This window comes from Eretmochelys imbricata, chromosome 1, assembly GCF_965152235.1.
Source record: "Eretmochelys imbricata isolate rEreImb1 chromosome 1, rEreImb1.hap1, whole genome shotgun sequence".
Lineage (NCBI taxonomy): Eukaryota > Metazoa > Chordata > Testudines > Cheloniidae > Eretmochelys > Eretmochelys imbricata.
The window spans coordinates 198430638-198445629 of record NC_135572.1 but is presented as its reverse complement, the minus strand read 5'-3'; the positions used below and the strand labels follow the sequence as shown (position 1 = coordinate 198445629).

Here is a 14992-nt window from a genome sequence, read left to right as displayed (position 1 = left end):
GCCAGACTGGGAGAGAACTCCTACACCATTGCTGGTCAGGAGGAGGCACGCTACTGATGAGTCCAACACTTCTACAGATATAGATAGATAGGTAAATATATAATAACGAAGGATTGTAGCCATTACAGTCATACCTGTGTACCGTGGTTTGCCCAGAGAATCAGTCTCTGATGTAGGACTCGAGCTGAAGACAGTTGCATTAACTGGGGAAGACACAGTCACAATAAAATTGTCAGAAAAGCATCAAGTTGCAATATAAAAATGACAACACCTCATATTTCATCTGCCATTCTAAATGACCTCTCCATGGTGCATGCTTGCTGTCATTTTTGCTTTCTCCTAGTAGTCACCTGAATTTGGCTGTGATGGAAAATAAAAGCCTATCTTCTCTGCCAAAACCAGGATAATCATTACCCAAATGACTGAGCTCTTATTTTAGCTGCCTATTTTCATTTGTTTTTAAAGGTCTCCTCAACAAAGACTGTCACTTGTTTGTATCTAGTGGCTTATCATTACTGTAAAGAAGCATACCAAGTTAGGAGCAGAAATTACAACTTTCCAATATGTTTCAGAGTAGCAGCCATGTTAGTCAACTTTCCAATAGTGAACTCAGACTGTGATCTTCTAGCCATACGAAGTAACAATCCTGAAAACTCAATATCTGTTTTTGGGAACAGACCTTGATGGACAGCACACAATGTAAATTCACAGAATGCATTCTTATAAATCTAGCATCAAGCCTGCTTTTGCCAGCAGACTGGGTCATAGAGAGTTCACCAACATTGTTAAGAGCCTGGAACTTTTGTGTTACTACGGAGTGAGTGAAATAAGTAAACTGAACATCCTTTATGATAGTGCAGCCATGCCCGCACACACTGGGGTTGTATTTGGCCCAAGGATAGATTCAAAGCCAAACCCCAAAACACACCTGAACTTTGGGGTCATTCAGAATCTGAATCCAGATCCAAATTTTGAAGCTTGCCCCTCATTTTACAATGTGCCAATCACAACTTTCTCAAACTCAGATGAGTTTAAAAAACAGATCTAGTTGCTTGGACCCATCTCATATTACTTCTTATAGGCAAGGGGGCTGGGTTATCAGAGTAACTAGGTGGATATATACAACACCACCACCACCGTGTAGATCAAGCTTGACATGAATGTGTGGGCATTACATACAGTGAAACTCTCAGAAAAGGAGGCTACATCTTGTGGTGCCTCAACACAATTCAAGTGGCCTATTAGTAAGTATCAAAAGTGTGTGAGGCACGTACAGACTTCTAGGAAGAGAAACGGTCTTATTCTGATCTCACAGAGATGCAAATCAGGAGCAAGTCAGTTGAATTAAATGGAGTTACACCCGTGCAGAAGTGGTGTAAGTGAGATCAGAATCAGAACCAGTCCAGGGGACCTTACATTACATAACATAAACACAAGTGCTTGGGGGAAGGGATGCAACAGAAAATAAGTGATTGATACAATCAGGGGGCTGAATTGCATGGAACTTTAATACAGGAGCTCCCTTAACTTCAGATAAAAACAAACAAAGATAAAACAAAACTGCTCCTAACATGCTTACCATAGTCCTCTGGAGAAGCAGAAACTGTTGGCTTCTTTCTTGGTATTTCCATCTTCAGAGATATGGTTGGTCCAGTAGGTTTAGCTACAGTAGTCGTGGAAGAAGGTGGAACTCGCGACTTCAAGGCAATTCCTATGTAGAAGAAGCGAGCTTGTTTTCTTTTGAACACAACTCAGATTTTTGACGACTGTTTAGTCAGCAAAAGAGTGGGATCATGTATTCAGGAGGGAAGCACCTATTTCCATTTTCAAGCATAACTCCCCCCTCAGCACAGGTACACCATTTTCCAGTAGGACTCAAGAAAGACTGGACAAGTCCTGATTGCGGCTAAAACAATACAGTCTACACCATCAATATTAAAAAAAAAAAGCTAGGTCACTCAAATTTTGATTTCTGAGGGATTATAGGCAGATAAAAATGGAATACAGTTAGTTGAATATACTACAGGAACAATCCAACACCAATTGGTAAAGGACAAAATTACCCAATAAAACTTTGTTTCTCTCATCTACAATTCTCTGCTACTAGGTTAGTGGTGATGGTTTATGCCTATGACTACAAGGTACATGATGCGAGAGCTAAATTCAGTAACTGAGACTTGGACTCTTCCACTGTAATACTGTTTTTAAGTTCCTTTCACTGGTGGGCACATTAGCAAGTCCAGAGTATGAAAAAGGATTATGGATGTAAACAGAGACAGCCAGCAAGGGTTGTCCTAATTACAGCTGAAGTTACACAGCTGAACAATGGAACCCTAAAAAGTTTGTTACAGTATTTCCATAGGGCAGCTCTAAATCCATTCAAGACAAACAGCATGACTTTCATTAGTTCTGTCCAACACTTTGTACAACCGATAGCACAATGGTCCCAGAAATCGGGCAGGATGGTTTTATTCTGGGCTGGACAGACCCTTTTTTATAGTAAGCAATATCCATCTTGAGAAGGCGTTGATGAGTAGTGCTATTATTCTCCATTGAAAATAAATGACTAAATTATTTGCCATTTTAAATCATATGATATTGTTTTTATTCTCTCCTGGTATCAACTAAATGATGAAGACAAGTATTTGAAGAGGTGGATGGTTTGCGGCAAACTATTTCTACAGTAGAACATCAGAGTTATGAACACCAGAATTATGAACTGACCAGTCAACCACACACCTCATTTGGAATCGGAAATACTCAATCATGCAGCAGCAGAGACCCGCCCACCCCCAAAAGCCAATACAGTACTGTGCTAAATGTAAACTACTAAAAAAAAAAAAAGGGACAACAATATTTTTCTTCTGCACAGTAAAGTTTCAAATCTGGATTAAGTCAATGTTCAGTTGTAAACTTTTGAAAGAACCACCATAACGTTTTGTTCAGAGTTCCGAACATTTCAGAGTTCCGAACAATCTCCATTTCCAAGGTGTTTGTAACTCCGAGGTTCTATTGTAGTTTGTTTTCAAAAAGTAAGTGGAAGTCCAAAACTACATTTGAAAAAGGTCAGATATTTTCTAACAAATATTGCATGGTGAATCTCAAAGAGTTCAAATACTATATAATTCAGGCCTGCTCCCTGCTCGTCATAACACTAGAGATAGTCAATATTTTTCACACAAAACATTTTTTTGTTGATAAATGCAGATTTGCCAACATAGAAACATTTTGCAAATTCATATCAATTTTGCCAAATTTACAATAAAAATAAACAAATCCCCGAAAAAGAAACATTTCACTTTTTTTGGTTCAAAATTATTTCATTTCAAAACTTCCTATAATTTTATAAACACACTGTGACATTCTATACCTTGGGGGAGCAGCCTGGAGCCCCCATATTTCTCATTTTTATATAATCGTGATCTTACATATAAAGCATGCCTTGTAAGGTATAAGGGGAAAGGTTATGATCTACTGAAAGTCATTTCTCTATCCATATATGTATATTATTAATGTATATGAAGTTATGAGAATTGTGTTGAATGGCCGTCACTAAAACATGCTGTAAGTTGGGGAATCAGCCAGATATTAGCTCCCCAGGGGCAACAGCAAGGAAAGTAACCAACACCTGGGTGGGGTATCAATCAACCCATCAACAACTATTGTCCAGCAAGAGAGCTACAATACAATGACTCACCTGCATGAGGCCACACGGGGGAATTGTTCAACTTTGCCTGGAGACTAGGCAGTGCACCCAGACATGCTTGGACTTGTGCTCCCCAATCACATGGGACTGAGGTTATAAAACAGACAGAGTGGCCACATGGTTTGCCTTTTCTCCTGCCCCTACCTATGCTGCAAGCAACAAAGACACTGAGAAGAAGACTGAAGACTCCAGTTGAGGGGACTGGCCCAGATTTTAAGGGTGAAATCTGTATACTATGGACTGCAATATCCAGTGGGGTGAGGAAAAACTGCTTAGTCTAGTTGTTGCCCAGTCTAATAGGGTTGAGAGTTTACACTGCATGCTTATATTTTATTTCTTTTGATAACTAACTCTGACTTTTTGCCTATCACTTAATATCACTTAAACAAATGTATTGACTATAAAAGGTAGATTTTAACTGTTTATCTTTACCAGTGAGTTTGTATGAAGTGTGTGGCAAATCTGCTCAGGTTTTGCAAAGGCTGGTGTATATCCACTGTCCATTGATGAAGTGGTGAGCCAATTAGTAAATTTGCACTGCCCATCTTGAGCAGTGTAAGACGGTATATTCCCGAGGTACAGTGCTGGGAGCTGGAGGGATTTGGCTCTGATGCCTTTCTCTGTGGGATTCATGAGTAGCTCTGGGAGCATTCATGCAATCTAGCTGGGTGTGGGGTCTCCACATGCGGTTGTGCTGAGTGATAACAGCACCTGGAGGAGTTTGCTGCTGGTCACTAGCAAGGCTTTGTGAGAGACAGCCCAGGCTGGAGAGAGTTAAGGGGGCAAAGCAGTCCCACAGTCCCAGGCTGCCCCCCAGGGATCCCATCACACGCACATTAAAAAATGCTCTAAATAGAAACCTAACTCTTCATTCAACTCAAAACAAAATGTACTTTGACTTTTCGATTTTCCAAAAATGAAATAAAAAATTTTCAATTTGATCTGAAACACAATTCATTTTTTATTTTTCTGAATTGTAAAATATCTGTTATTTGCCCAGCTCTGTGTGATACACAAGAACATCGCTTCCAAACGGACAGTGGCTTTGGTCAGACGTAAGGACAGAAATGGAAATTCCCTTAAGGCTTTCATTCTTGCCATCAAATTTCAGGATGTTTATAGAAATCTCTTACTTCCTTTTTGGATATTTTGAATGGCTGAGCAATAACTTCTCCCATAATACTCAGCTTGTATATAAAATGTTACTAATAAGAATTTCCAATGGTGGTACAAGAAAGAACTATGGGACAAAATTATGAAAGGGAAAATCAATGCACATTATATCAGGAGGCAAAAGTTTCCAGATCGTGCGATTAATTAAGGCTGTGGAATAGTCTCTCAAGAGAATTGGTGGAAGCTTCATGATTTGGAACATTTAAAACTAAACTGGACAAAACATTAGGAAATGTATGATAGAAGAAAATCCTGGCCCTGAGAGATGGACTGGATGAGCTAATTGGTTTATTCTATCTTTAACATCCAGGATTCTATGATAGTTACTAGCTAACATGTAAATTGGCCTTTAAGTTGTGGGAAAAGAGGATGAAAATATGAAACGCTGGTAGATGTATCAGAGATTTAATGAATTAGAGATTTAACAAAGAAAAGTGCAAATGTGGAGTAACTCTTGGACATCAAAGAAGTCTCTCCAGATTTACACTAGTGCATTGGTGCCCAAACTTTTCCTGTCATGCCCCCCCCTTTCCAGCAATGGAATCTATCTGCACTCTCCTCCATTACTGCACAATCAAGGCTTCCTCAACAGAAGAGCTTGGGCTGAAGGCAGAGCTGGGGATGGGGGAGGAGCTGTGGCTGGAGGCAGACCTGGTTTGGGGGCAGAGAGGGAATGAGGGCAGAGCTGGGCTGGGAGTGGAGCATGGGGTGGACTGGAGCTGCGTATGGGGATGGAGCTGGGTTCGGGACAGAGTGGGGCTGGGTGGCACTCCCTCCCTGCGCCCCTTGTGGGGGCTGACCAGGGCCCCACCATGCTGTCCATAAACGTTCCTTTGTGCCGCCCCAGGAAGGCGCACCCGACAGTTTGGGGACCACTGCACTAGTGTAACAATGAGCAGAACCTGGACCCAATTCATCCCTGTTCTGAGTCCATTAAATCAACAGAATCACACCAAGGATGAAACTGCTCCAACATGTTCCAATTACAACAAACATTTAAAATATATATTAATCAACTAACAGCACTAACTCACACCTGGAACTACTACCGTGTCAAGGGGGAAAATAGGCCCACAGCATTTCATGTGCATTTGTTCTTCTGTGCGGTAAGAGGAGAAACAGGTAATGCAATAGTTTGACGCAACACCAACATTTCAATACTGGAGACCTGGGGCAAATTGGTTAATGTCTCAACAAAGTGAGTTCCTCTACTGAATATAGTGCCCATTGCACACTAGCTTGCACAATTGGCAATCTCTACCTCAGAACTAACATCAGAAGCCAAAATTGAGGTGAATTAGAAGATCTGACTGAGATACATTTGCATCACATTTGCCTGCCTCTAGTCAGACCTAGCAGCAGCCTTTCACACTCATGAATAGTTACATCCACCTAAAAAGTAATATGCATGTATCAATACATCAGACCCTGGAAATAACAATGAAGGCAATATAGCTTGAGCCATTCTTAATTTATTTCTTTTATTTGTAAACCAGTGACCTCTTACAATCATAACCCAGGTTTTCATTTAACACAATTTGGAGTAAGTCACAAAATCATAGAACTAAATCTAATGTTGTCTGTAGTAATGGATTTTATTTCAATAAATATCACACTTTTAGAAAATGCAAATATTTGTGGTATATGCTACAGTTTAACATAAGTATTTCTGCAGTTTGGTCTAAACAGAATTAGAGAATTTGCAATACAGTTATTGGATGCAGGCTCAAGATTGCCTAATAATGAATAGTATTAGTATCTTTCAGAATAATAAATCATGAAGTATAGTTTTGTTTGGAAGTAGTTATATACAGTTAAGTAACTATCTTCATATTTTGTCTGACTTTTATATTTTATTATGTGTATGGGAAAATACTATATAGACATAGGAATACTGGACTCACAAAAGAATTAATCATACTAGAACAGATAATCAGTCTTATGGGTCTGATTTCCTGCCTCCAGTAGTAGTAGTAAATAACTGAGCTGCAATTTTCAAAGCAGAGTAGAGGATTTAGCCACACACTTGCCATTAATTTTCAATAGAAGATGTGTGGTCAAATCCACTGAACTGCTTTGCAAATCTCAACCCTGATTATTTATGGGTTGAATTCCTCTGAAAATTCTGTAATGCTGCATATGTTGGACACCATTTTTCCCTTCCTGATTCTCACAGATTCTTACAGATAATCAGTTACAGATATATCCTGAGGTGTGATATTTGATTACTTCTATCTGAGGCATGCATGTGATAACTGTAAATGCTATGACTGGTCATAAAATTATCTACTGTAACTCTTTGAAAAGGAAATATTGACTTAACTTGCATCACTCCATTATGCTTTCATCTGCACCAGTAGGACTGATTATACTGAAATCAGGTTACAGAAGGACCTGGACTTATGCGTGAAGGCAAAAGAGCATTAGACATATTCATCTTAGGAGGGCAACTTAGGTGCAAGTCATACTCAGCCTGTGCTTCATCAGATCCATCCTTTGTGTGCACAAAACAGATATCCAAGCAAATTCAAGTGGGAACCTTGCAGAACTTGCGTTAGCTAACAAAAAAGGACCTGATCCTGTGAAGTTCTGACTGCGCTCAACTCCCATGGATATCAACAGGGGTTAAGGCTATTCAGCATATTACAGCAACCAAAAGCATTGAAACTGAAAATGAAAAGGCTGAAATACCTGCACTCCCCGGTTTACCAGTCACTGTGCTTGGAGGCAATGGTTTTCTTCGCACCTGTGTGGGCTTAACAGGAGCTAAGGGAGGACGCCGACGGTCAGGTACTGTAGCTACTGTATAAATGTTACAAGACACTACTGTTAGCTGTTTAACCACAAACCATGTAATCAGAAAGAGAAACAGGGCTTTCAGCTTTATTTTGACTTCTCAAACAAAATTTTATGGTATGTGCTTCAGCACTCAGAACAGCAGAAATACAGAAAGGGGGATCCTGAAAGAAGTTATGTATTGACCTTAAATTCTCTGCAGGAAAAGTGCATGCCTGCAGGATTAAACCAAGCCTTCATCAAAGCAAGGCGGCCAAGACAGACCATTTGAACCTCTCTTTTCTTTGACAGGTTACACATGTGCTTCAGAGATTCATTTAGTGTACACAGTTACTTTTGTCAAGAAGAACATTCCTGCAGGCACACCTGGATGTTTTTTCTTCCAAAGGATAACCACCACCTGAGAACATTTGGAATTCTGCAAATTAAGTGTCCTATTCCCAAATCTCATCAATGTTGTATTTTTTTACTACTTTGCATCTCTGCTCATTACAAAGCTGGCATCACCCAAAATACTAAAAGATTATTTTATTTTTAACAAATTTTAAGGAAGATTTACATAGTTTAGCTATGGAACAGGTACAGCATGGGCAGTGCAAACTTCCCTAAACTGAATGGCCAATATGGCTCAATTTTGATCTGGACAGACCACCTACAGGGGTTAACAGGTTGGACAGTCTGCCTGTCTCATTCTGCCCTTGGCTCTTCCCCTACGGCTACTGACAAGAGTGTCAATTGCGGGGGTAGTTTGTACAGTAGAACCTCTGGCTTATGAACAACTTGGGAAGGGAGGTTGTTTGTAACTCTGAAATGTTCATAACTCTGAACAAAACATTATGGTTGTTCTTTCAAAAGTTTACAACTGAACATTGACTTAATACAGATTTGAAACTTTACTATGCAGAAGAAAAATGCTGCTTTCCCTTTATTTATTTTTAGTAGTTTACTTTCAACACGGTACTGTACTATATTTGCGGAGGTATTTTTTTGTCTCTGCTGCTGCCTGATTGCATACTTCCAACCAAATAAAGTATGTGCAGAATTTATGTCCCCCGCAGATTTCTTTGCTTTCCTGCAGAAAAATGACTTTCTGACAGGGAAGCAAAGGGAAGCCACAAGAGCGGTCATACGATTCTCCCCAGCAGTATGTTTCAGGTGCCCAGGGCAGCCGGCAGAGAGGTAAATCACTGTGGGGCAGGGGGCGGGACTGGGGAAGACCCGGCTGGTGGCTCCTACCCTATGCCAGGCTCAACTGCTAGTCCCTGATGAGGTTGGGGGGGATGGGATTGCCTCTTCCCCGGCACGGCATCTAAGGACATGTCAGACCTACCCCCAGATTTCTCCCCCGGCTCTAGGAAGTTCTGCAAACTCTCTCCTCCCTCCTGCACTTCCTGCCCCCCTTGCTCCTCAGCTGCAGGGGGAGAGATCACTGTACAGGGAGCTGCTCCCCCATCTACCCAACCCCTGTGCATCCAGACCTCCTCATACCCAGGCCCTCCCGCCGAGCCTCACCCCTCTGCCTGCACCCAGAATGCCCCCCCAACAAGCCCCACTCCCCCTGCACCTGGACCACCACAACAAGCCACCTGCACCCGGATCCCCGTCCTATCGAGCCCCAACCAGCTGCACATGGTCCCCACCCCACTGAGCCCCACTCCCCCAGCATCTGGAACCCCACACCCAGACCCCCCTGCCGAGCTCTGTTCCCCCCCCCCCGACCTCCCTTGCTGAGCCCCAGCCACCCCAGAGCTCCCTGCAGAATCCCATTACCATTGTACCCAGAACCCCCAACAAACCCCTGTGCATCCAGATCCCACACTGAACTGCCCACACCCAGATTGCCCCCCATACTAAGCCCCTCCGCACTTGGATCCTGCATTGTTGAGCCTGCCTGTTCACACCTGGCGCACCTGGCATGAAGAGGTAGGGCCCTGGGGTGTTTCTGGGTCAGACCCAGTCCTTGCACTGTGTCAGGGTTGGGTGCAGCCTCACCAAGTCCATATCCTGAGTGGGAGCTGCACAGTGATCTCCCACCTCTGTGCAGCCAGTGGCCTGTGCTCCCCCATGCCAAGCTGGAATCTCCATATTTATTTGACAAATAAAATTTGCAGAATTTCAAAATTGTGCCAGAATTTTGAATTTTTTGGTGCAGAATGCCCTCAGGGGTAAAATGTATAGCCCCAGGCATAGTCTTAAAAAAATATGCAATCCTAAGGGGGAGGAAATTGTTATGTGTGTAAACTACTGTTTAAATTTGCAGTGACATATCAATTGTTTTAAAATAATAAAATAACCAATAGCTGATTCAGTTTCTTCAACTACAGCTGGTGACAATTTCATACAAAATACTGTCTGGTTTTACTTATCAGAATGGCAAAACTGCTTCAACAGAGAGCCTAACCACTTATGCCGATCAACCAGATGTTACCACCTCTGAACTGATAATACGAATACACATCATTACTACAGGAAAAGCTATCTCAATACCCAGTGAGAAGAATGCATTTTTCAGACATTTATAGTACACTATATGAGTTTTGAAGAGGTGTCTTAGAAAAAGATAATGTACGTATGAATCACAACTGACCAAAACCTTGGAAAACAGGAGAAATCAAATCTAAGTAGAGAGACTTTTCTTCTATTATCCATGTTTAAACTAAGGTTGTCGATTCATTGCAGTTAACTCACGCATTTAACTCAAAAAAATGAATCACGGTTAAAAAAATTAATCACAATTAATCAGTTTTAAGTGCACTGTTAAACAATAGAATACCAATTGAAATTGATTAAATATTTTGGATGATTTTCTACATTTTCATATACAGTTGTATTCTGCGTTGTAATCGAAATCAAAGTGTATATTTTTTATTACAAATATTTGCACTGTAAAAAAACAAAAGAAATAGTATTTTTCCATTCACCTCATGCAAGTACTGTAGTGCAATCTCTGTCATGAAAGTGCAACTTACAAATGTAGATTTTTTTTGTTACATAACAGCACGCAAAAACAAAACAATGCAAAACTTCAGAGCCTACAACTTCACTCAGTCCTACTTCTTGTTCAGCCAATCGCAAAGACAAACGAGTCTGTTTACATTTATGGGAGATACTGCTGCCTGCTTCTTATTTACAGTGTCACCAGAAAGTGAGAACAGGAATTCACATGGCACTTTTGTAGCTGGCACTGCAAGGTATTTACGTGTCAAATATGCTAAACAATCATATGGCCCTTCATGCTTTGGCCACCATTCCAGAGGACATGCTTCCATGCTGATGATGCTCGTTAAAAAAATAATGCGTTAATTAAATTAGTGACTGAACTCCTTGGGGGGGAATTGTATGTCCCCTGCTCTGTTTTACCTGCATTCTTACATATATTTCATGTTACAGCAGTCTTGGATGATGATCCAGCACATGTTCATTTTAAGAACGCTTTTACTGTAGATTTCACAAAACGCAAAGAAGGTACCAATGTGAGATTTCTAACCGACCCAAGGTTTAAGAATCTGAAGTATGGTCCAAAATCTGAGAGGGACGAGGTGTGGAGCATGCTTCCAGATGTCTTAAAAGAGCAACACTCCGATGCAGAAACTACAGAACCTGAACCACCAAAAAAGAAAATCACTCTTCTGATGGTGGCATCTGACTCTGATAACGAAAATGAACATGTGTCAGCCCGCTCTGCTTTGGATGGTTATCGAGCAGAACCCGTCATCGGCATGGAGACACGTCCCCTGGAATGGTGGTTGAAGCATGAAGGGACATATGACTCTTTAGCATATCTGCAGGGGTGAAAGTAAAACGTGTCTCTTACTGGTATGGGCCCAGGCAGAAGGGACGGGGCTGGGGGGGTGGGAGGGTGTCAGGGTCCCCCAGCCAGTCCGCTTGCGCCACCCAGGGCTCCAACCCGGGCCCTTTAAAATCACGGGCCCTGGGGTAGCTGCTCCTTTTGCCCCCCCCCACCCCCGTTGGTGGCCCATGGGGGGTGGGCAAAAAGGGGTAGGGATGTTAAAGCGGCAGCACTTTAACGTCGCTGCAGCCCTGGCGGTAGGGACCTGGCAAGGCCGCCGACAAGGGGTAGCAAAAGGAGCAGCGATGTTCAAGCACTGCCACGGCAGCACTTTAAAGTCAGTGGTAGGGGCCGGTACAGGAGGCCATTTTTCCCCAGTATGCTGTACCGGCCCGTACCGCCTTACTTATTTACGTGCCTGCATATCTGGCACATACATATCTTGCGATGCCGGCTATAACAGTGCCAGGCGAACATCTGTTCTCACTTTCAGGTGACATTGTAAACAAGAAGCGGGCAGCATTATCTGCAGCAAATGTAAACAAACTTGTTTGTTTGTTTTAGTGATTGGCTGAATAAGTAGGACTGAGTGGACTTGCAGGCTCTAAAATTTTACATTGTTTTATTTTTGAATGCAGTTTTTTTGTACGAAATTTTACATTTGTAAGTCCAACTTTTATGATAAAGAGATTGCACTACAGTACTTGTATGAGGTGAACTGAAAAATACTACTACTTTTGTTTTTTTACAGTGCAAATACTTGTAATCAAAAATAAATATAAAGTGAGAACTGTAACTTTGTATTCTGTGTTGTAATTGTAATCAATATATTTGAAAATATAGAAAACATCCAAAAATATTTAAATAAATGGTATTGTATTATTGTTTAACAGTGCGATTAATCACGATTATTTTTTTAAAATTGTTTGATGGCCCTAGTTTAAACATGTCTGTTTTTTAAAAGAGAGAGTCCATAAGGTTAGAGGAGATATGCATGATTTACGTTAAAAAGAAGACTGCTTGTGTCTAACAGGAGAAACTATTCAAGGGTAAGATAACACTCATAATGCTGCCAGTGTCAATGACACTGTTGGCTGTTGATGTAATATTGGTTGCATGCAGTATTTCATACCCTAAGAAGCATACACAGATTTATAAATGTAGTAAGAGGGATAGGACATGGATTCCACATTAATTTGGGGTAACATTTAGAAATGCCTAAGCTAGACAGACAGCTCCTCCACTTTTTCTTTATTCTTCTTTCATTTTGGACTTGAGCACCAACTCACAAATCATAATGGAAATGTCCCCCAAACCATGTGAAAAAGCAAGACTGGAGACAATCTTGTGCCCAAGTGATTTTAAATTAGGTTATATTTGGAGTCCTTAGCATTTTAAGAATGGCTATTTGAATTTTTTATTTTCGTTTTTAAATCCCAGATGGGAGGAAATGAATACACCCTTTAAAAAAAAAAAACAATTTTGTGTATAAAGAGGTTATCATCTCCCAACAGCTACTACACAATGGTATCTGAGATTAATGGAATTTTTCCCTATGCTTAGAATGGGTAATACCTGAGGCAACTGTGTGACGAAAGTTGGCAAATGTTGACTTTTCAGTGGTATCTACTGTACCTTCTAAACACTGTAAAAACCTTTGCTAGTGCCCAGCAGCTACATACAGGCACAACCCATTATTACTCAATAGAATTTGTGCATACACTTGAGCCTACTGCAGTGTACTCTGGAAAAACAGCACAAACTACAAAGACACACATTCACCCCGTGATGTTCTTGCACAGTTTGTGGAATTCCCATAACACCACCAAATCTACATCATTTTATTTACCATTTGTAATCAGTTACAAAGAATATCGTTTTAGGGAATATCTCATACATTTTTAATGGACTCAGTTCCATGCAAACTATTAGGGGCTCATTTCTTCTTAATGACATGAATTTTCAAGGTACTCTGTCCCCTCAACTCCCACTGACTTCAATGAAAACTGAGGATGTTCAACTGCTCAAAAAATTTCTGCACAGTGTAACAAGCTCAAAATAATCTGCATATTCCAACTTATTTTGCCTATACCTTATTTAAAAGGCACTAGTGGCAGGGCTTCTGGATTTTTGGAAATGCACCATTTTGTTTCAGAAACCTAAATGATTAATTAAAGTGTATTAAAAGTGAAGCCATGTTTATGCTAACTTATTCCGAGTTCTGATTTATCTTTGAATTTTTATGTAGGTAGGCTTCATGAATAGTACTGAACTAAAAAATTAAATGACAGTCCACTCTTATTTAAGAAAATGAGAAAACAGCGTATATCCAATAGTCTATTTTGACTGCAGTTCAAAGTATTGACGTACTTCAAAGCTCTAAAGGCTTACCATTAAATATATAATGTATCAAAATGAATAACAGCAGATGTAGATATTCTTCAAAAATCATATGTATAATATGTCCTTTCAAACTCTTCAAATCCCAGAAGAGATCTACTTAAATACATACTACTTACCTAAGTTCAGAAAAAGTGGACTAGTCAATTAAAACTGATAGCCATCCTTGGCTTTACCTTACTGCTTGGATGAAGCTACTACTACTAACAGTTTATCATATTGACTTAATCCTTGCTAAGTACAATTTTTAGACTGAATAAACTTTAAGGGACTGAAATGCCAAATCTCAACCGTAAGCCTTGTTTCTCTTTTTTTACCCAAGTAAATTAAGTGCCAGTGTTCTATCTAGGGATTACGAACACACCACAGTTTATAATTAATTTAGGAGGCTTTTCTTTGCATGCATTCTTTGAAGTTTTAACATCAGACAGGATTCAAAAGGAAAAGGCTTTCAAAAACATCAGTAAGAGCATAAAAGTCAATTCATGCACAGCTTCAGAGAGATGCTAATTTTTTTCAGATTAAATGCTAGTGAACAGAAACCCAAAGTAGCAGTTAGTGTGGATTCTTATAATGAAGGCAGAATGATACCATGTATATATTCCTTTTCATTAAAAGCATGCAATTCCTAATAAGCTTATTGGAATACAGTTAGCTAGATAAAAAGTAATTTGCTGGGTGGGCCACAAAAAACTCCATTAAAGCATGAACAGAGTGATTGTTTTATTATTGTGACAATATGAATGCTTTAAAAAAAAACTTAGAATGTTCATGGGAATTTAATTCTTGTGAAAATTGCCAAATTGAGAGCCCTGGACACAGATACAGCACATACAGAGGAAGTGCAAGCTTCCTTGTACTGCCTTGCTAATTGTCCTCAATCTTAGCCTGTAGAGTGTATCCTTATCGGTTAGATGGTAATTTAGTTTCATTTAGACCCATTCCATCCTTGGGTCTCTCCTGAGACATCCAACAAGAGTGCCAATCAGTACCAACTGTGATGGTGTTTTTGTAGTGTTTCAGAGTAACAGCCGTGTTAGTCTGTATTGGCACCTTAGAGACTAACCAATTTATTTGAGCATAAGCTTTCGTGAGCTACAGCTCACTGCATCGGATGCAAGTGAGCT

At 40.4% G+C, this 14992-nt stretch overlaps 1 protein-coding gene across 1 annotated transcript in view; it reads right to left on the bottom strand.

Moving 5' to 3' along the window:
• Window positions 1-14992, bottom strand: part of ABI3BP (ABI family member 3 binding protein) — a 343927-nt gene that overhangs the window by 44762 nt on the left and 284173 nt on the right. The window contains exons 54-56 of the mRNA XM_077817412.1: window positions 7571-7681; window positions 1580-1711; window positions 135-203 (exon numbers count right to left, since the gene is read on the bottom strand). Coding sequence (XP_077673538.1) covers window positions 135-203; window positions 1580-1711; window positions 7571-7681 — 312 coding nt within the window. The remainder of the gene's footprint in view (window positions 1-134; window positions 204-1579; window positions 1712-7570; window positions 7682-14992) is intronic.